This window comes from Neomonachus schauinslandi, chromosome 8 (genome assembly GCF_002201575.2).
Source record: "Neomonachus schauinslandi chromosome 8, ASM220157v2, whole genome shotgun sequence".
NCBI lineage: Eukaryota > Metazoa > Chordata > Mammalia > Carnivora > Phocidae > Neomonachus > Neomonachus schauinslandi.
In genome coordinates this window covers 19,618,824-19,641,783 of record NC_058410.1, presented here as the reverse complement: position 1 = coordinate 19,641,783, position 22,960 = coordinate 19,618,824, and the positions used below count along the sequence as shown (strand labels likewise).

At 38.2% G+C, this 22,960-nt stretch overlaps 1 protein-coding gene across 3 annotated transcripts in view; it reads left to right on the top strand.

Annotated features, from left to right (window-relative positions):
* The window catches only part of GRM1 (glutamate metabotropic receptor 1), a 415,932-nt gene that overhangs the window by 373,271 nt on the left and 19,701 nt on the right, over positions 1–22,960 (top strand). For all 3 annotated transcript variants that reach the window (XM_021693412.1, XM_021693413.1, XM_021693414.1), the window contains exon 7: positions 1,670–2,600. In XM_021693412.1, the coding sequence (XP_021549087.1) occupies positions 1,670–2,600 (931 nt within the window). The remainder of the gene's footprint in view (positions 1–1,669; positions 2,601–22,960) is intronic.

The window sequence follows — 22,960 nt, the reverse complement described above, 5'->3', positions numbered from 1 at the left end:
GTTTACAGCCACTCTTAAATATTTTAATTCATTGAATATGTTCTATCAAAAGCCCCCCATAATAGTTCTTCTTATTCTAAATTATCTATCTAATCATTTTCCTAAAATTTGCAAGGAAATGAGAAGATTTAGGATTAAAATGTGACTTTTTAGAGGAAGCGCAAGTTCTCCCAGGAAGAGGTTGAGACTTTGACATAGATAAACCCCTGACACACAAGAGAGAGGGACCACTGTGATCAGTCAAGACTGTGTGCTTGTGAATGGCTGGAGCTCGTTTATTGCCTTGAGTCTGTTCCTACTTGGGTGATTATCAGAAGCAAGGGTTAACACTGACTGATTGGCTTGCAGAAATCATGTTCATTGAGGGGAGCTGTTGTTGACTAAACAGGAGTAAAACAGGTTCTGATGGTTCCTGTTCCCATGGCCGTAGAACAATGAGTCTTTTCTTAAAGTCATGGACATATTTTTATTCTCACAATTTGGGAAATACTGGCCCAGACCAAACACAAAGTTCTATGAAGGGGTTATCTTCAGGACCTGACAAATTTCTCTCTCTCCGTGAAATACAAAACAGACTTTATTCTCCATCTGAGGGAAAAGATAAGCCAGGTATTTAGGAATATCTCTCCTTTCAAGAGATGGATGACAGGAGATTTCATCCTTCCTTGGTATGTCTAGTAGAAGCTGATAACTCAAGGCCCTCAGATGCCACAGATGGATCATACATAACTCAAGGGGTGAGACAAAGTGAGTAATATATAATAAATGGGAAAATGTAGATTCTTCTAAAGAATTCAAATAAAATTTATGTTTAAAACACTCTGCCAGCCAAAACAGTACTTGTCTATGAGCTGGACTTACCTCTGGACAATAGCTACGTGAAAATAAAAATTTTGTTAGTGTATTTCTTACTAATGTATTCTATTACATTATCACTATTTAACCTTCCCGGGAAACACAGTTTAGCTTCCTTCTTTTTCTTTTTCTGAAAGTGTAGAACGAAGTTCCACCCACAGAGTGGCATCCATTTGTAAAGCTGGTGTTGGGAGAAAAGATTATTTTTATAGGCTCAAGTATGTCACATTAGTCTTGTGGTGAGATCAGGTTTGGGAATACAATTGTCTTCATAAGACAATGGTGTATATATATTAGTGTAATAATGAGGCATTTTAAAAAATAATTAAAATAACACAAAATGTTGGGTGCCTGGGTGGCTCAGTTGCTTGGGTAACTGCCTTCAGCTCAGGTCATGATCCCGGAGTCCCAGGATCAAGTCCCGCATCAGGCTCCGTACTCAGCGGGGAGTCTGCTTCTCCCTCTGACCCTCCCCCCTCTCGTGCTCTCTCACTCTCTGTCTCAAATAAATAAATAAAATCTTTGAGAAAAAAAAAGAAATAAAATACACAAAATGTGGAAGATGTGAACATAGCTATGTCTCTGGTAACTAGTAAGCAGTGTTATTATTGATAGCAGAAATCTTGGATTTTAAAACTATTTTTCTTGGGACACTGGGGTGGCTCAGTAGGTTAAGCATCTGAATCTTGATCTCAGCTCAGGTCTTGATCTGAGGGTCGTGAGTTCAAACCCCACACTTGGCTCCATGCTGGGTATGAAGCCTACTTGAAAAGAAAAAATTAAAAAAAAATTAAAACTATTTTTCTCATTACAGGCTGTGAACCTATTCCTGTGCGCTATCTTGAGTGGAGCAACATAGAATCCATCATAGCCATCGCCTTTTCCTGCCTGGGCATACTTGTCACCTTGTTTGTTACCCTCATCTTTGTGCTATACCGAGACACACCAGTGGTCAAATCCTCCAGTCGGGAGCTCTGCTACATTATCCTAGCTGGAATCTTCCTTGGTTATGTGTGCCCTTTTACTCTCATTGCCAAACCTACCACCACATCCTGCTACCTCCAGCGCCTTCTGGTTGGCCTCTCCTCTGCCATGTGCTACTCTGCTTTAGTGACCAAAACCAACCGAATTGCACGTATCCTAGCTGGCAGCAAGAAGAAGATCTGCACCCGGAAGCCCAGGTTCATGAGCGCCTGGGCCCAGGTGATCATTGCCTCAATTCTGATTAGCGTGCAGCTAACCCTGGTGGTAACCTTGATCATCATGGAGCCCCCCATGCCCATCCTGTCCTACCCAAGTATCAAGGAAGTCTACCTTATCTGCAATACCAGCAACCTGGGTGTGGTGGCCCCTCTGGGCTACAATGGACTCCTCATCATGAGCTGTACCTATTATGCCTTCAAGACCCGCAATGTGCCCGCCAACTTCAATGAGGCCAAATATATTGCCTTCACCATGTACACCACCTGCATCATCTGGCTAGCTTTTGTGCCCATTTACTTTGGGAGCAACTACAAGATCATCACTACCTGCTTTGCAGTGAGCCTCAGTGTAACGGTGGCCCTGGGGTGCATGTTCACTCCCAAGATGTACATCATTATTGCCAAGCCTGAGAGGAATGTCCGCAGTGCCTTCACCACCTCTGACGTAGTCCGCATGCATGTTGGCGATGGCAAGCTGCCCTGCCGCTCCAACACTTTCCTCAACATTTTCCGAAGAAAGAAGCCAGGGGCAGGGAATGCCAAGTGAGTTATCTGACCAGCTTTACCTCCTCCTCTCCCTTTTCTCTTTGCTTCTATTTGACTAAATCATATTCTTCCATTTCCATATTCTTCCAGTTTTCATTTCCTTTCTTAATCTTTTCTCCTTTTTTCCAAATTTCACATTCTCTTGCAGTAGGAATACTAAAAGTCTTCTTTGTTTTCATTCCTTGAAAAAGCAAGGAGCATGAAGCAACAACCAGCTGAGCATATCCTTATTCTTACCTAGAATCTTCAGCTTCTTTTCTGCTAATAATTTTCTCCTTTTACATGGGTCCTCACCTTTATGGAACATCAACACTTCTCTGAGGTCTGGGTTGGAGATGCAAACTCTAGTTCTAATTTCTAGTTTAGACTATGATTGAATAAAGTTTCTGAGTTATTTTTATCACTCTGGAGTCTCACCATTACTAATCATGGGTTGGAAGGAAGGAAATTCAGCACCTGGGGAAATTTGACTATTTCATAATTTGAGTGCAACTAGCAGGAAGTCTGTCCTCGAATAAGTTCCCTTAAGCAACTGTCCTACCATGCCCCTCTTATTTATTGAGCATTAATGGATATTGTAATAAAGATGTTCCATAATGCTACACATGAGCTGTGCTTCTTCTACCGCAAGGTCACAACCAGAATGGTTTGCTTCTGAGCCATAAAGCATCAAAAGAAATAAGAAGCTAAATAAAGGTGAGGAGCTCCACACTGACACGGATACTTGAAGTTCTAAAGGTAATTGAACCATCCAAAAATTCCTCAATTTTCCCCATTAGCAGCATTAATTTTTTTTAAACAGTCCTTTAAAAGTGAAGAATTTTAGTATAAATAATTATAATATATACATTGTTGTATATGTTTTTCACCCACCTGAACAAGCCAGCAAGACAAGGGGAATAGGTGTTATTTTCTCCCATTTTATAAGTGAGGAAACTCAGTCACTGTGAAATTCTATGACTTGTAAGTGTAATTCTATTTGGTTAGATAGTCTTTGCCTAGGTCTTAACTGGCATGAAATTTCTCATCTTACCTTATGTCAAAAAATGTACATGCCTTAAACCTCTGTGTTTTGTATCTTTACTTGCCAAGCAGTACCATGGGCATCTTTTACAGAAATCATATAATTGGTTTGAGGATCAGATGAAGGAGTCTATGGGAAAAAATATTTTTTTAATCCATGGAATTATTATTATTTCAAATAATAAATAATTTTTTCAGTGTTAAGGATTAAGATCATAATGCAGGCTTACTCATTGCTATATCCATTTCAAGTTCTAAATAAAACACTGATAGTAAAATTTGTTTAGTCATTTTTTTCCCTTGCCAGGCTTTTCATGCTATCCAGCATGCCATCAGGAGCAGCCCCCTGGCAGGGACTCATCAGTAAGCATGAAGGCAAATGAACAGTGCCATGAAATGAGAAAAAAATAATAGACCATAGCCACAGAGTCCAGATGTAAAATGGCATCATAACAATTTTCATTAAGAGGGAGGGAGTAGGAAGAAACACAGTGAGAAAGGAGAAAATACTTTTTAAACTGGAATGTTTGTAGACACTAAGAGATTTCCTTTGTCCCATGTCATATGGCTTTATGAGGGTTCCATTCCACCACCCACCATTATGCACCTCCATGTTTCTGATTTTTCTGCCTTTATTATGGTTCTTCAGAAACTTTCACGTGATTTTTGGTCACGGTCATTTCTGAAAGCTGTTCCAACCATTAATGAAATAAGAGACCTATGTGATTGGATATCTTGTGTTGGTACCCAGGGATATGCGTTTAGGGAAGCTCTCCCAATGATTCTATATACACTTGCACCTAGAACTCCATAAGCATCTGTCCAAGAGCAGTGACTGATGAATAGTACACAGTGCTTACTGCTGGGATAAGCTGGTGTGACTTTAACAATGCTTAACAACCCTCTTGCAGCCAGGCATTGTTGTACATTCTGATCATCTTCTTGTACATGGAACTTCTTTCCTTATAAGCCTGAGAATATCCCTTTCACTATTATGAATTTAGAAATCAATTTTATTTGAGATCCTGCTTTTAAGAGAGAAATCAGCTTGTTCTAAATTGGATTGGTTTTCTAGGAAGTACTGTTTAACCAATAAATTGCTCAACTATTAGCTATAATTTATCAACACTCTCAGATTATTATGGTAGGAAATATACTTCTAATTAATAGCCTGCAGCTTTCTTAGTATGATCTACAGGATGTACCACACAGCTGAGCTGGCCCACAGAGAGTATTTGAAGCTAACCTTCTATGGAACACAGCCACTTATTTACTTATTTTTCTCATTTATTCTTCTGTGGCTTCTCTTATAACTCTCTATGAGACTGTAATTTTAAAATAATAATAATCTCAGTGCCTATGTTTTTACCTTTTTTATTGCTGTTTTATGTGTTTCTGGTTTGTCTCCAAACTTACAAAAATCACAACAATCTAATATTTTTCTACAGCAACTAAAATCTAGCAGAGTTTTGCCAACTGGAGCAAAGGGGCTGAAAACTCTGGAGAGCACGTCACCCAATGAGTTTATTACCATTCTGGATGTGTAATTCCTACGTTTATGGTGCACTGAGGGTGTTCGGCAGTCTGCATATGTAGCTGTAAACACACAACAGCTGCTGTAATGAAGAGCTTCCAACTGATCTATCTGCTTGAATATTATTGTGAGGAGTTGCAAGTCTGACTACATCCTTGTAAGAGGCTGTTTCTGAGATACTTAGGAGGGATGACGTCGTGGGTCTGTTTTTGCAAAGTTTTCTGCAGTTTTTAAATTTAATCCAAAGGTCTGGGCACTTGCTTTACATTTTCTGAAATGTAATTTAGGAGGAGTTTAACCAATAAATTGGGTGTTTGGGTTACTTACAGTTAGATGCCCAATTAAACACAATCCTACCCTAGAAGATCAATTGAATAGCATAATTGCCTTTGACATCTCTAATTTCTTTAGCTGAAGTAACTTAATGTATTCTGATAGGAAAATATTTAAGCTTAACCTAATATAAAGACAGTGGTAAAATTCTCTTTCTTGGGAATGGAAGAAATACAGAAATTCCCAGGCATTCATAATTAAGTAAATTATTTAGATCCAAATTACTTGTCACTTCCTTTTAAGCAAAATGAGTTAACACTATGCAACTGAGAAATTAATATTATGTAAATGACATGCTCCTTTTAAAAAATAGACATATTAATGACAAAATGTCAAACTAACACTTCTAGTTATTTTCTGGGTAAATAACCTCAATGAGTGCCAATCTAATGGCACATGGAGCTGAAATGTGACAGTTCACCCCTATGGCCTTTTGCATGCAAAACTAAAAACAATTACAATCACAAAAAGGCATTAGATTGATGCAAGGAAGTAATTTTAAAACTGGGTTCCTGGGGGCACCTGGGTGGCTCAGTAGGTTAAGCCATCAACTCTTGGTTTTGGCTCAGATCATGATCCCAGGGTCCTGAGATCGCGCCCTGCCCCTGTGCTCTATGCTCAACCTGGAGTCTGCCTGAGATTCTTTCCCCCTTCCTCTCCATCCCCCTCTGCCCCCCCCGCCGCTTGCACTCTCTCTCTCTTTCAAATAAATAAAATATTTAAAAAAAAGAGGATAGGTTCCTAAATAAATAGAATATTATTATGTTCTTGCAATTGTTTCTTAAGCATTTGAATGTATGTTTCTACTGAGTGCAAAAGCTAAGAGACATACTAAATGGAATGATGCTCTGAGGAAATTTTCCTCTTGGTCTGCTAGAGAAACATTTTTTGTCCATAAGTAGAGGTCACTAAGCCTGCAGCATTCATGATTATGCCCTGGGTATGCCTTTTAATTTGTCTTTCTTCCTTTGATTATGAAAGGAAATATGATAGGGAACCAATAGACATCACAATCAAATAGAAATAACATGTTTTCTTTCATAGAAAGAACTCAGTCACTATTCTAATAAGCTTATAAATGAGAAAATCTGTCATTTTGAAATTATTTTTCCTGTAATCATAACAATAAATGGTTTTAAAAGTATTGTAAAAAAATGAAAGTATTGTAACTATTCCCTTGTTTTTAGAGTAAATATCAGAAGATTTTATCTAAGTATTTGTCATAGAATTTTACTACTTGATAGTAACATTTACGGATGATCAACTGTTTGTTCATTCATTTATTCAATCAGTCATTATTTCAACAGTAAGCTTAAAATCACAGAGGTACTTGATGTGGTGCTAGGTAATATTCAGGATAAAAAAAAGATACAAGAAGCAGGCACTGACTGTACCAATCTTGTGATACAGTAAGGGAGACACACAAAATATAACTAAGTATACTGGGTTAGGTGCCATAATACCACAATATAACATTTTGAGCGTCAGGGAAGAAAGAGGTTAGGTCCAGCTAATGGAGCAGTATCTGCTGAAGGATAGGACAAAATTTCTTAATAAAAGTGGCATTTTAACTTGGCCTGAGAGGATGTTTTTCAACAGGAGAAACTGCTATGATGAGACCATTTTGCATATCATGTAAATGAAAATTTAGAAATGTGAATGCAATTTCTAGCCACACTTTGGAATCTGGTATGAATGAAGTACATGGAGAGGTGTAGTGGTGGGCAAATTTGTCCTACAGAAAGAGGACAGATTACTGATAATAATTGATAATAATCAATGTTCTAAGAAGCAGCTTAGGTATTTTTTATATAAACTGCAAGGTGCATTAAAGATTTTTGTGATGTTTTATGGTCATGTGTAAGCTTTATGGGAAGAGATTGACTACCGAAAGACTAGTTAATAGAGTGCTACAATAACCGAAATGACAGTTTAAAAATAAGAGTTTTAAAATAGAAAGTCAAACCCCAGGTATGAATATGAAAAAGTTTTTTGAGCTTGATTCATTAGAGCTGGATTATTGGTTTGCAGAGAGGAAGGAAGAAATAAAAACTAGAATACAGCTCTCATGATTTGAGCCTGTGTGACTGGAAAAATAAAGCGAGCATGAAGGTAGAATACAGATGTAGAACTGGGGAGATGTTGATGAGCTAGGTTCAGACTTATCAATTGAAGATGCAGTAAAGGCATGCCAAATAGAGGCAGCCATAAGTTATTTAGAAATTTAAGTCAGGAGCTCAAAAGAAAGGTCTGAGCCAGAGCTCTAGATTTGACGCTTAATTGTCAGAATGTTTAAAGTGGCCAAAAGAGTGGTTATGACATAAGAAAAGAAGAAAGTAGGAGGAAGAACATTAGGAACACTTGCACTTGAGAGAGAAGATAAATAAGGAAAACCTGAAGGCAATAAACACAAGGGAATCAAAAAGAATGGGGGAAACAGGAGGACTGCAGTATCCTGGAAACCAAGGAGGAGACTGTCTTAGTCAGCTTGGGTTGCCATAGTAAAATCCCCCAGACTGGGTGCTTAAACAACAGACATTTATTTTCTCACAGTTCTGGAGGCCAGAATTCCAAGATCAGAATGCCAGCATGGTTGATTTCTGGTGAGATCTCTCCTCTTGGGTTGCAGATGGCTGCCTTCTAGCTGTGTGCTCACATAACTTCTTCTCTGTGCAAGCATGGGGAGAGAGAGAGAGGGAAAGGGGAAGAGGAGGGAGAGAGAACTATCTGGTGTCGCTTTTTGTAAGAGCACCAAACCCAGATGAGGGCCCCCTCTCAGGACTTACTGTAACCCTAATTACTTCCCAAAGGCTCCATTTCCTAATGACATCACACTGGGGGTTAGAACTTCAATTTAGGAATTTGAGGGGAACAGAACCATTCAGTGTCTAACAGACTGTTCCAAGAAGATCGAGCTTGGGATCCTTGGGCTCCTCAAGCATGGAGACTATGGTTATCCTTGAGGGGCTTCAGTGGTGTGATGTGGGTAGAATTTCTATTGCAATGAGTTGAGTTTGGCATTAAAAGAACTTAGAATTCTAGATAGTATTTAAGGAGGAAGGAGTGACATAAGAGAGGAGATATATAGCTTGTTTGTATCTAAGAAAGGAGCCAACAGAGAAAGAAAAATTAAAAATAAAACAGATCAGGGGCACCTGGGTGGCTGTCAGTTAAGAGTCTGCTTTCGGCTCAGGTCATGATCCCAGGGTTGTGGGATCGAGTCCGGCATCGGGCTCCCTGCTCAGCGGGGAGTCTGCTTCTCCCTCTGCCTGCCGCTCCCCCTGCTTGGGCTCTCTCTCTGTCAAATAAGTAAATAAAATTGTAAAAAATATAAAATAAAATAAAAAGTAAAAAATAAATAAAAATAAAACAGATCATGTGGTTTATGCTGAGCCACCTGACCCAGACCTGTGTCATTACAATACAGTTACTCGCCATTTATTGACAACTCTGTGACCAATGAAGCCTCAACTCTGAAGAACATGTTGGTTATGTTCGATACTGGTTCTCACTTAGCTACATGTGCATTGCTTGGCATTAAAAAAAAAAAGATGAAAAAAATCAGGCTGGAAATTTATAGGAATTTTAATTAATACCCAAAAACACAGCCCTTGTTAATGATTTTATCAGACCTCTGGACTTACCAATATTGAGTGTAGGATTTGAGAAGTGACATATGAAGGAAAGTCTGGAAAGTAACATGTGCTTTCCTGGAACGATTGGCAGAGCTAGAGGATTCATGGCTAATAAGTAGCAGTTATTTGTAGAAGAAAGAAGGATGTTGTGGATCCAGAGACAGACTCAGTTGGGGCTAAAGCAGGTAGCTTTATTCAGCAGTGATTGAAAGGAGCTGGAAATCCTTGGATCTCTTCCTGACAGCCAGTCATAGTGCTTGAGCCTGCCAACATGAGGACATTTTATTTGGTGTAAAGACTTATGCCCCCTGAAAAACCAAGCCAAAATGCCTTCACTTCCTGAAAGATGTAACATTTTGTCACCTGGAAGCACATTACCATAATTTAGAATGAAAATAGATAAGTCGGTATGTCTGTCACATGTGGAGAAGTTGCTGCTGTGAGGGACCAGCTGCAGAGGCCATGGGCTTACGTGTGGGGAAGGGGTGCACAATAGGACAAAGAAGGATGGACACAACTTGTCCCCCATCAGGTGCAGCAAATTTGCAGTCACCATTGTTTTCTTGTTTTTTTTCTCTTGTTAATAATATGCTCGTTCTGCAAATAACACAGAAATAGCTCCTTTAATACTCATATTTTATGTTTTCAAGTTCTATACTGAGATCATAAGGCGCAGCTTATGTTACAGCTTCAAAGAGAACATAGTTCCTTTTGAATATAGGTCACCTCTTATATTTCTTTCAAATTCAAATAAACTTGCATGACTGATCCATATTCAAGTTCCTAAATGTAATATTTTATCCTCACATGTTAACAGTACATAGTTTTTAAACTGAATTCAGAATATTTTTTTAAAAAGATTTATTTATTTATTTTACAGAGAGAGGTGAGGGGCAGAGGGAGAGAGAGAAACTTGAGCAGACTGTGCTAAAGGGGGAGCCCGACCCAGGGCTCCATCTCATGATCCTGAGATCATGACCCTGAGATCACAACCTGAGCTGAAACCAAGAGTTGGACACTTAACCGACTGTGCCACCCAGGGGCCCCTGAATTCAGAATATTCTATATGAATATCCATAATGGCCCAAGAGAGGTCCATATAACACAATTGTGCAAAGAAACTAAGGCTTGAAAAGCTCAAGCCATTTTTATAAGAGAAAGAAATGGGACTAAAATTACTGTGGGTTTGTTTTGGTTTTTTTTTTTTTTTTTTTGGATAAAACCATCACTCTAGTAGCTGTTTATGTCTGCTACCTCAATAATGTATATATTCATTCATGCATTCAATAAAATGAGTAAGACATGTAGACTGCCCTGAAGAAGTTCATGATTTATTGGTGTAACACACCATTACAATAAAATTGGGTGAGTGGGAATGATAGGAAATGATATAGTGTGGTGATTCAGGTGGATGTGTAAATTTAGAGTCAGAAGTTTATTGAATATATGCCCCACTCTATTTAACAGTCACCTGTTAAATGAAAGAAATTATTGGAAGACCCACTGGAGACCTTCAGGCTGAACCTGACCATGGATATTCTTAGATCGTGAGAACAGAGCCTATAGACTCACTAATTAGAACCCTTAAGCTGCAAGTTATAGAAAGCAACTTAAGCTAGCCTAAGCAAATTTATTTTACATTTGTATAAAATAAATGGGAAAATGTAGCACATAGTAAAATCTCAATAGCTGTTAGCTAGTGACACTGAAATTTTGAAAATAGGGGACGATGTATGGAAGTTTATATATTGGCATAAAACTCTGCATTGCACCATCCTGTAAAGAGAGTTCTGAAAACTAGTGGTGTGCATCATCATTATCATTAGTTCATGATATCTATGCTGTGTAGAATGGAAGGCATGTATCTGCTGAAAGTGGAGACATGCAAGTGTGACTTAGTGTGAGATGTGTGGGGGGAAGGACACCCTGTTTGACATGGCTTGGCAATCTGTCCATACTTGGCCACAGCTAAAGAAAGATGAGGTCATTTGCATTCCATCTGTTAGTGTCCAGCGTAAAGTGTTACCTACTCTAAAGGGAAGCAGATCATGTGAGCAACGTGTTTGTAAAGCTAGTTCAAGAGCAAAAATGTTAATAGCTTGCAGAATGAAGAACATAAGAAGAGGAAAGTACCAGTGGATTTGTAAGCTTCAGATCATGAGAAGAGAGCCTTAGGCTCCTTAACTAGAACTCTCTGGCTGCAAATTATAGGAGCCAACTTAAGCTAGTCTGAGCAAAAAGGGGTGGGCTATTTAACAGGAAGAATATAAGGACTACTTTCAGGTATCCCACAGTAACAATATTTGGAATGCTTCTGGGCCATATGGGGGATTGGGCTCCTGAGGAGAAAGGTCTCAGTGTCACCTCCTGTCTCCTCTCTGCCTGCCTCCTTCATCTTCTCCTTATAGATCTGCTTTCTTTATGTCATGGGCCCTCATAGTCCATCCAAGGACAACCATCCCAGTGCTCCTGAGTTTACATGTTGTTATAGATTCAGCTACCCAAAGAGATTTCTTTCATTCTCTCTACCCATGTGGTTCTACATAACACAGAAACTGATTGGCTAAGCCTGGCTCATGTGTCTATCTCAGTTTAAAGAGGTGAAGGACAATCATCTATCTATACAAAGCATGAGTGATTATTCCAAATTCAAGTAGGTATGCCAATGGAGGGGAAAGAAAATGTCATAGCTCTGACACAGCATTTATTATAAAGGTATGCAGTATAGAATCAAACAAATTTAAAAAAAAGACCTGTTTTTACTACCTTTATAAAGAATCCTGGCTATAAAATGCTTCTCAGTTGCCTCAAGATGAACAAAGAGGAGGGGGAATGGTGTTTTGTTTTGTTAAAGGAAAATAGATCATTAGGACATTGTCTTCTGAATGAATTAAAATACATATAAATTACAGGCCAACAGTAAAATATTACTTATTATTAACATTGGTTAATAGAATAGAAGAAGAAAATGATATGACTATAATTGAATTTTGTTTCAAAAGGGTAAACGAAACCTCCTATAATTTAAGGCAACTTAACAATATCCTCTATGCAAATTTTCTTCAAGATAAATGAGGAGTCCACTACAAACGAAATTAAGCCAAGTCCCTAGCAATTCTGCTAAATATATTGAAAATCAACTGCTTAAAAGAAATCAATAAGAAATATTTTCCTGGGATGCCTGGGTGGCTCAGTTGGTTAAGCGTCTGCCTTCGGCTCAGGTCATGATCCCAGGGTCCTGGGATTGAGTCCCCCATCAGCCTTGTTGCTCAGTGGGGAGCTTCTCCCTCTCCCTTTCCCTCTGCTGCTTGCCCTGCTTTTGCTCTCTCTGACAAGTAAATAAAAGAAATATTTTCCTTTCCCTGATTTCCCAGCTATAAAAATATATAATTACTTTGCTCCTAGTAAATTCTCTCAAACACTGTGGGAATTAATATCATTTTCCATTTTGCACTGCTTATGTTACTTGGCTTAGATGGCTATGGGATGGGGAGTGGGAAAGTGTTAACAAAGAAAAAAAATAAAGACATACATGATCAAAGTAAATAGAAGGATTTATGACCATAGGGCAGGGGTAGCAGTGAGGAAACAGAAGGGATGGATCTATGTCACTAGCCAGCTCTGTGACTTTAGCCATTGATTCTGTTAGTGCCTTATTGCAAGCTTTAGTATTTCAAGCCATTTTAGTAAAGTTTTCATAATTTCATAATTCAGTCCTTTCCTTAAAAAAAATATGGAGGGCTTACTCCTTTATAAACTGTGGACAATTTACTGGGGAAGACATATTGAATGGTCTATGACCCCACAGAATTTCGAATGGAGCAGAGGACACCAGCAAGAAAGATCCCAGAGAAATAATTAAGGCGCAAAATAAAAGTAAAAGTGAGGTTGCTCACAAAATTCCATTTTAAGACCAATAAAATAAATGGAGATATGCAGTCGCCTCAGTGTGGTTTGGCTCCAAAGCCTATAAAATTTGAACTGTTACCAGACTAAATGTATTATCACATCTATACCGTGATTGATCTATAAGAGCGGGGGTTGATCAGACACAAAAGCAGAGAAGAGCAGTCACTGAAACAAACATTAGAAATGATCATGGACCTCTGTGATGTGGAGATGGGTGAAGGGGTTGAAGACCCATGGGCTCTGAAAATTTAAGGCCAAATGACAAGATGACCCCTAGAATTAATAGGGTAAAACAAGCTATCTTAGCTTAATGCCATCAAATGTTTAATTATTAAAGCGTATAAAGCTGTTCTCAGCCTTTCTGATCCAGAAATTCATAGCTCATATGTTATTTACTACACATATATATTTCCTTTATTCCACAAGAAGAGTCCTAGTTTCCAAGGAAACAGGAGATGGTAGAATTAAAATGTCTCAGAGGTATATACTTACGTTATTCCACAGTAGCCATACAAGTGTCTTAGGATAACTGCTAATACTATCACAACCAATTAATTACTCAGAAAGAATTAAATACAGTAGTTCACATCTGATCTTTCCATCCCTCCCTTTTAAACTAGTTTTACTGTATCTACATTATCTGAGTATATAGCCATTACATACTATATGTTCTCCCATTTAACCCTCATTTAATCTTAGTTCTACAATTAAAGATGGGCTTAATACTTACCTCCAGTCTTCATGATGATGTCTTCCTAGTTATTTTGGTAGTCTGAAGCCCATAAACTTAGGCCAGAGTAGATTTTTCAGGGATTTACTCATGGGAACAGTCACTTAGTTTTTGCTTACTGAAAACAGTTCATCTACAGTTTTTATATCAAATGTCAGTTTTGCTGGCTATAAAATTCAGGGAGCACATTTTGTTTTCCTAAAGTATCTTCAATATGCCTTTCTAGTTACAGTTAACATAAAACTTTGCTGCCCCAAATTCTGATGATTATCTATTTTCCCTTATAAAACACCTGCTGTTTTTTTTCCTAGACATCCAAAATAAAATATTTCCATTTCCTATAAAGTCGAGTTGTTTTGCTAGAATGTGTCTTCATATTGGTTTTCCTCTGTCAGTATTTTCAATGTGTAGTTACAAATCTTTTTCAACTTCAGGAAAATTTTCTTGAGCTATATATAATCTTCAGTATTCATTTCCTTTTTTTTTTTTCTTCAAGCATTTCTAGTATCTGTATATTGAAACTTTTTCTGCTAACTTCAATATTTACATTTTTCTCTCTAATCCTTTTTATCCTTTCATTTCATATTCTTTTTATTGAGCATAGTTTACATAATTACATCAATATGCATAAATTTTAATGGCAGTTTGATACAATTTAGAAAATTGCATGATATACCCCTGTAACCCACATGCAATCAAGATATAGAGCATTGTCTTCACCCTAGAAATTCCCTCATTCTTTTCTAATCTGTTCCACTTTCCATTCATAGGCAACCACTACTGTAATTTCTATCCTCATAGATTAACTTGCCTGTTCTTGAATTTCATAAAAATGAAATCATACAGTAGGTTTCTTTTATGTCTCCATTCTTTCCCACAACATGAGATTGGTCAGTGTTCTTGCATGGATCAACAGTTTATTCCTTTTAATTGCTGATTAATGTTATATTGCATGAATATACTAAAATGTGTTTAATCTAATGTGCTAATGGCCATTTAGTTTGTTTCCAACTGTTGCTATTACACATAAAGCTACAATCAACATATAGGTACTAGTTCTTAGGAACATGTATTTTCATTTTTTGTACATATATAGCCTAGAAATGGAATTGCTAGATGATAAGGCAGGTGTATTTTTAACTTATAAGAAACTGCCAAAGAGATTTTGCCATTTTATACTCCTACTAAGAACGTATGAAATCCATTTGGTGTTGATAATTTTTTACATTTTAGTCATTCTAATGGGTATGTAGTAGTAGTATTTAATTATAGGTTCAAATTGCATTTTCCTGATGACTAATGACCTCAAAATTCTTTTCATATAATTTTTTGGTCAGTTATATGTCCTATTTTATGAAATATCTATCCAAAGTCTTGCCCAATTTTGAAAATTTTTTATTTACTTTTTATTGTTATGTTAATCACTATACATTACATCATTAGTTTTTGATTAGTGTTCCATGATTCATTGTTTGCGTATAACACCCAGTGCTCCATTCAGTTCGTGCCCTCTTTACTACCCATCACCAGGCTAACCCATCCCCCCACCGCCCTCCCCTCTAGAACCCTCAGTTTGTTTCTCAGAGTCCATAGTCTCTCATGGTTCATCTCCCCCTCCAATTTCCCCCCCTTCATTTTTCCCTTCCTACTATCTTCTTTTTTTTTTTTTTTAACATATAATGTATTATTTGTTTCAGAGGTACAGGTCTGTCATTCAACAGTCTTACACAATTCACAGCGTTCACCATAGCACATACCTTCCCCAATGTCTATCAACCAGCCACCCCATCCCTCCCACCCCCTACCACTCCAGCAACCCTCAGTTTGTTTCCTGAGATTAAGAATTCCTCATATCAGTGAGGTCATATGATACATGTCTTTCTCTGATTGACTTATTTCACTCAGCATAATACCCTCTAGTTCCATCCATGTTGTTGCAAATGGCAAGATTTCATTCCTTTTGATGGCTGCATAATATTCCATTGTATATATATACCACATCTTCTTTATCCATTCATCTGTTGATGGACATCTTGGCTCTTTCCATAGTTTGGCTGTTGTCAACATTGCTGCTATAAATATCAGTGTGCACGTACCCCTTCAGATCGCTACATTTGTATCTTTGGGGTAAATACCCAGTAGTGCAATTGCTGTGTCATATGGTAGCTCTATTTTCAACTTTTTGAGGAATCTCCATACTGTTTCCCAGAGTGGCTGCACCAGCTTGCATTCCCACCAACAGTGTAGGAGGGTTCCCCTTTCTCCGCATCCCCGCCAACATCTGTCGTTTCCTGACTTGTTCATTTTAGCCATTCTGACTGGTGTCAGGTGGTATCTCATTGAGGTTTTGATTTGGATTTCCCTGATGCTGAGCGATGTTGAGCACTTTTTCATGTGTCTGTTGGCCATTTGGATGTCTTTTTTGGAAAAATATCTGTTCATGTGTTCTGCCCATTTCTTGATTGGATCATTTGTTCTTTGGGTGTTGAGTTTGAGACGTTCTTTATAGATTTTGGATACTAGACCTTTATCTGATATGTCATTTGCAAATATCTTCTCCCATTCTGTCAGTTGTCTTTTGGTTTTGTTCACTGTTTCTTTTCCCGTGCAAAAGCTTTTTATCTTGATGAAGCCCAATATTCATTTTTGCCCTTGCTTCCTTGCCTTTGGAAATGTTTCTAAGAAGAAGTTGCTGTGGCTGAGGTTGAAGAGGTTGCTGCCTGTGTTCTCCCCAAGGATTTTGATGGACTCCTGCCTCACATTTAGGTCTTTCAACCATTTTGAGTCTATTTTTGTGTGTGGTGTAGGGAAATGGTCCAGTTTCATTCTTCTGCATGTGGCTGTCCAATTTTCCCAAGCCCTTTGTTGAAGAGACTGTCTTTTTTCCATTGGACATTCTTTCCTGCTTTGTCAAAGATGAGTTGACCATAGAGTTGAGGGTCCATTTCTGGGCTCTCTATTCTGTTCCATTGATCTATGTGTCTGTTTTTGTGCCAGTACCATACTGTCTTGATGATGACAGCTTTGTAATAGAGCTTGAAGTCTGGAATTGTGATGCCACCAGCTTTGCTTTTCTTTTTCAACATTCCTCTGGCTATTTGGGGTCTTTGCTGGTTCCATACAAATTTTAGGATTATTTGTTCCATTTCTTTGAAAAAAGTGGATGGTATTTTGATGGGGATTGCATTGAATGTGTAGATTGCTCTAGGTAGCATTGACCTTTTCACAATATTTGTTCTTCCAATCCATGAGCATGGAACGTTTTTCCATTTCTTTGTGTCTTCCTCAATTTCTTTCATGAGTATTCTAGAGTTTTCTGAGTACAGATTCTTTGCCTCTTTGGTTAGATTCATTCCTAGGTATCTTATGGTTTTGGGTGCAATTGTAAATGGGATCAACTCCTTAATTTCTCTTTCTTCTATCTTGTTGGTGGTGTATAGGAATGCCACTGATTTCTGTGCATTAATTTTATATCCTGCCACTTTACTGAATTCCTGTATGAGTTCTAGCAGTTTTGGCATGGAGTCTTTTGGGTTTTCCACATAAAGTATCATATCATCTGTAAAAAGTGAGAGTTTGATTTCTTCTTTGGCAATTCGGATGCCTTTTATTTCTTTCTGTTGTCTGATTGCTGTGGCTAGGACTTCTAGTACTATGTTGAATAGCAGTGGTGGTAGTGGACATCCCTGCCATGTTCCTGACCTTAGGGGGAAAGCTCTCAGTTTTTCCCCTTTGAGAATGATATTCGCTGTGGGTTTTTCATAGATGGCTTTTATGATATTGAGGTATGTACCCTCTATCCCTATACTCTGAAGGGTTTTGATCAAGACAGGGTGCTGTACTTTGTCAAATGCTTTTTCTGCATCTATTGAGAGGATCCTATGGTTCTTGTTCTTTCTTTTATTAATGTCTTGTATCACATTGATTTGTGGATGTTGAACCAAACTTGCAGCCCAGGGATAAATCCCACTTGGTTTTGGTGAATAATCTTTTTAATGTACTGTTGGATCCTATTGGCTAGTATTTTGGTGAGAATTTTTGCATCCATGCTCATCAAGGATATTGGTCTGTACTTCTCCTTTTTGATGGGGTCTTTGTCTGGTTTTGGGATCAAGGTAATAGTGGCCTCAGAAAACGAGTTTGGAAGTTTTCCTTCCATTTCTAATTTTTGGAACAGTTTCAGAAGAATAGGTATTAATTCTTCTTTAAATGTTTGGTAGAATTCCCCTGGGAAGCCATCTGACCCTGGGCTTTTGTTTGTTGGGAGATTTTTGATTACTGCTTCAATTTCCTTAGTGGTTATAAGTCTGTTCAGGTTTTCTGTTTCTTCCTGGTTCAGTTTTGGTGGTTTATACATCTCTAGGAATGCATCCATTTCTTCCAGATTATCTAATTTGCTGGCATATAGTTGCTCATAATATGTTCCTATAATTGTTTGTATTTCTTTGGTGTTGGTTGTGATCTCTCCTCTTTCATTCATGATTTTATTTATTTGGGTCATTTCTCTTTTCTTTTTGATAAGTCTGGCCAGGGGTTTATCAATCTTATTAATTCTTTCAGAGAACCAGCTCCTAGTTTCGTTGATCTGTTGTACTGTTCTTTTGGTTTCTATTTCATTGATTTCTGCTCTGATCTTTATTATTTCTCTTCTCCTGCTGCGTTTAGGCTTCATTTGCTGTTCTTTTTCCAGCTCCTTTAAGTGTAGGGTTAGGTTGTGTATTTGAGACTTTTCTTGTATTTTGAGAAAGACTTGTATTGCTATATACTTTTCTCTTAGGACAGCCTTTGCTGCATCCCAAAGATTTTGAACAGTTGTGTTTTCATTTTCATTTGTTTCCATGAATTTTTTAAATTCTTCTTTAATGTCCTGGTTGACCCATTCATTCTTTAGTAGGATGCTCTTTAGTCTCCATGTATTTGAGTTCTATCCAAATTTCCTCTTGTGATTGAGTTCTAGTTTCAAAAAATTGTGGTCAGAAACTATGCAGGGAATGATCCCAATCTTTTGGTACCAGTTGAGACCTGATTTGTGATCTAGGATGTGATCTATTCTGGCGAGAGTTCCATGGGCACTAGAGAAGAATGTGTATTCTGTTGCTTTGGGATGGAATGTTCTGAATATATCTGTGAAGTCCATTTGGTCCAGTGTGTCATTTAAAGTCTTTATTTCCTTGTTGATCTTGTGCTTAGATGATCTGTCCATTTCAGTGAGGGGGGTGTTAAAGTCCCCCACTATTATTGTATTGTTGATGTGTTTCTTTGATTTTGTTATTAATTGGCTTATATAATTGGCTGCTCCCATGTTAGGGGCATAGATATTTACAATTGGTAGATCTTCTTGTTGGATAGACCCTTTAAATACGATATAGTGTCCTTCCTCATCTCTTATTATAGTCTTCGGTTTAAAATCTAATTTGTCTGATATAAATATTGCCACCCCAGCTTTGTTTTGGTGTCCATTAGCATGGTAAATTGTTTTCCACCCCCTCACTTTCAATCTGGTTGTGTCTTTGGGTCTAAAATGAGTCTCTTGCAGACAGCATATCGATGGGTCTTGTTTTTTTATCCAACCTGATACCCTGTGTCTTTTGATTGGGGCATTTAGCCCATTTACATTCAGGGTAACTATTGAAAGATATGAATTTAGTGCCATTGTATTGCCTGTAAGGTGACTGTTACTGTATATTGTCTCTGTTCCTTTCTGGTCTGTTACTTTTAGGCTCTCTCTTTGCTTAGAGGACCCCTTTCAATGTTTCTGGTAGGGCTGGCTTCATGTTTGCAAATTCCTTTAGTTTTTGTTTGTCCTGGAAGCTTTTTATCTCTCCTTCTATTTTCAATGACCGCCTAGCTGGATAGTATTCTTAGCTGCATATTTTTCTCATTTAGTGCTCTGAATATATCATGCCAGTCCTTTCTGGCCTGCCAGGTCTCTGTGGATAGGTCTGTTGCCAATCTAATATTTCTACCATTGTAGGTTACAGACCTCTTGTCCTGAGCTGCTTTCAGATTTTCTCTTTGTCTCTGAGACTCATAAGTTTTACTATTAGATTTTGGGGTGTTGACCTATTTTTATTGATTTTGAGGGGGGTTCTTTGTGCCTCCTGGATTTTGATGCCTGTTTCCTTCCCCAAATTAGGGAAGTTCTCTGCTATAATTTGCTCCAATATACCCTTCTGCCTCTCACTCTCTTTCTTCTTCTTCTGGGATCCCAATTCTTCTAATATTGTTTCATCTTATGGTATCACTTATCTCTCAAATTCTGCTCTCATGGTCCAGTAGTTATTTATCTCTCTTTTTCTCAGCTTTATTCTCCATCATTTGGTCTTCTATATCACTAATTCGCTCTTCTGCCTCATTTATCCTAGCAGTTAGAGCCTCCATTTTTGATTGGACCTCATTAATAGCCTTTTTGATTTCGACTTGGTTAGATTTTAGTTCTCTTATTTCTCCAGAAAGGGTTTCTATAATAACTTCCATGCTTTTTTCAAGCCCAACTAGTATCTTTAAAATCGTCATTCTGAACTCTAGTTCTGACATCTTACTAATGTCTGTATTGATTAGGTCCCTGGCAGTCAGTACTGCCTCTTGTTCTTTTTTTTAAGGTGATTTTTTCCATCTTGTCATTTTGTTGAAAGAAGACTAGATGAATAAGAGAACAAAATGCTAACAGGGTAACAACAACCCCAGAAATACATACACTAAACAAATCAGAAGAGACCTGAAACCAGGGGAAAAGAAAGGGAAAGAAAGAAAAAAGAAAAAAAAAATAAAGAGAGAAAGAAAAAGATTTAAAAAAAACAAACCAAACAGAATATGATCAAATATGATCAGGCTGGTGCACAGATCAGTGCCACACACTAGATTTTGGGCTTATTTTGGTCTGTTAGAAAAAACTGCCTCCCAAAATTTTAAAGAAAGAAAAACCTATATATGTACAAAAATAAGGGTAAATATGATGAAGGGATGGAATATGACTGTACAGATGAAAATTAAAAAGATTTATAAATGGAATTGATAAGATAAGAAGTTGGTTGAAAAAAGAAGAGGAATTAAAAAAAAAGGGAGAGAATGTGATCAGGCAGGAGACTAGAACAAAGCCATACAGTAGAGATTTAGGGTATATTTTGGTGTGTTAGAAGAAACTGTATCCCAAAATTTTAAAGAGAGAACAACTTATATATATATACCAAAAATAAGGTTAACTACTATGAAGGCGTAGAATATGACTCTAAAAATGAAAAATAAAAAAGATTTTTTAAAAAAGGGATTGATAAGATGTTGGTTGAAAAAGGGAAAAAGAAAATTTCAAAAAAATAAAATTAAATTTAAAAAATTAACCTTGAAAGACTAAAGAATCAGGGGGAAAAAAGCCATGAATTCTATGTGCAGTATTCCCCTAGCGCTGGAGTTCTGTCATTCTCATTGATCAGTGAACTTGGTCTTGGCTGGCTGTTCTTGTTGATCTTCTGGGGGAGGGGCCTGTTGCCATGGTTCCCAAATATCTTTGCTGGAGGCAGAATTGCCCCACCCTTGCCGGTCCGGGCTAAGTAATCTGCTCGGGTTTGCTCTCGGGAGCTTTTATTCCCTGCAAGCTTTCTGTACAGCTTTGGAGGCCGAGAGTGAAAATGGCAGCCTCCCAATCTCCGCCCCAGAGGAGCCGAGAACTTGGGGCCCCACTCCTCAGTGAGCCCTAGAGAAAAGCAGTCAATCACTCCCGTATCCCTGGTCTCTGGCCGCACTCCGTGCTCACTGGCCTGTGACCGAGCATTTCTATCTCTGGCACAGGACGCCGTGGAGTCTCCAAACCCAGCAGATTCCTGTGGTGCATTCCCGTGCCGCTCCTCCCAGGGGATGAAGAGGAGTCTCCCTGGGTCTGCTGCTTGTTGGGTCCCTGCTGGAGGAGCAGTGGCCCGACTGTGCCATGGATCACAGTTTATGGCAACCCCGAGCTGAGAGCCCACTCCTGGGCTCCATCTCTGCAGCTGGCTTCCCTGCTCCAATACCTGGGAGGTCTGCCGCACTCAGGCACCCCTGGTCTTTCTGTGACCCCAAGGGTCCTGAGCCCACACAGTCCCAGCGAGTGTTCCACCCCCCCGTAGCCACTGGAGCGACATCCCTCAGCGGAGCAGACTTCTAAAAGTTCTGATTTTGTGCTCCGCTGCTCTGTCACTTGCCAGTAGCAGCTGACGGAGGCTCCCTCCCCACCGGGGTCGATCTTCCCGAATATCCCCTCGGATTCACATCTCTGCACATCCTATCTTCCAGAGAGTGGTCGCTTTTCTGTTCAGAGAGTTGCTGCTATTCTTTTCTTCAATCTCCTGTTGAGTTCGTAGGTGTTCAGAATGGTTTGATCCCTATCTAGCCGAATTCCTGGGACCAGACAAAATTTAGGTCTCCTACTCCTCCGCCATCTTGCTCCTCCCCTTGCCTATTTTTTACTGGGTCATTTGTATTTTATTATTGATTTTAGGGCTTCTTTTTACAATCTGGATATGAGATTTTTTCAGATACATGTATTGTAATATTTTCTCAATTTGTGACTTGACTTTTCATTTTCTTAGTGGTATCTTTTGATGAGTGGAAGTTTTTAATTTTGATGAAGTTCAATTTATTATTTCTTTTATGGTTCGTGCTTTTTGTGTTCAGTCTAAAAAATTTTTGCCTACTCTAGATCCCAAAAATATTCTCCTGTATTTTCTTCTTTATAATTTTATAATTTTGACTTTTACATTTAGTACTGTAATACTTTTTTAATATATGGTGTAAGGAATGGATCAAGGTTCTTTTAATTTTTTTTGAATAGAAATCCAGTTTTCCCAACTTTCCTTCCCTCATTGAATGACATTGGTGCTTTTGTCAAAATTCAACTGAACATACATGTGTATAGTCCCAGTTATGGACTCTCTATTCTGTTCTATTGATATCTTTGTCTATCTTTATGAGAATGTCACACTGTCTTCTATTCCTGAATCTTATATTGTCTTAAAATCAAGTAGTATAACTACTCTAGCTTTATTACTGTTTTGGCCATCTGGGTCTAGGACATCATTGCCATTACTCAAAATTTCATCATTATGCATGACATTTCCTCTTAGGGTTTTCATAATTTACCTTTATTGGGTTGAAGATACTCCTTTATACTCTCAGTTTGCTGAGAAATTTATCATAAATTGGCATTGAATTTTGTCAAAAT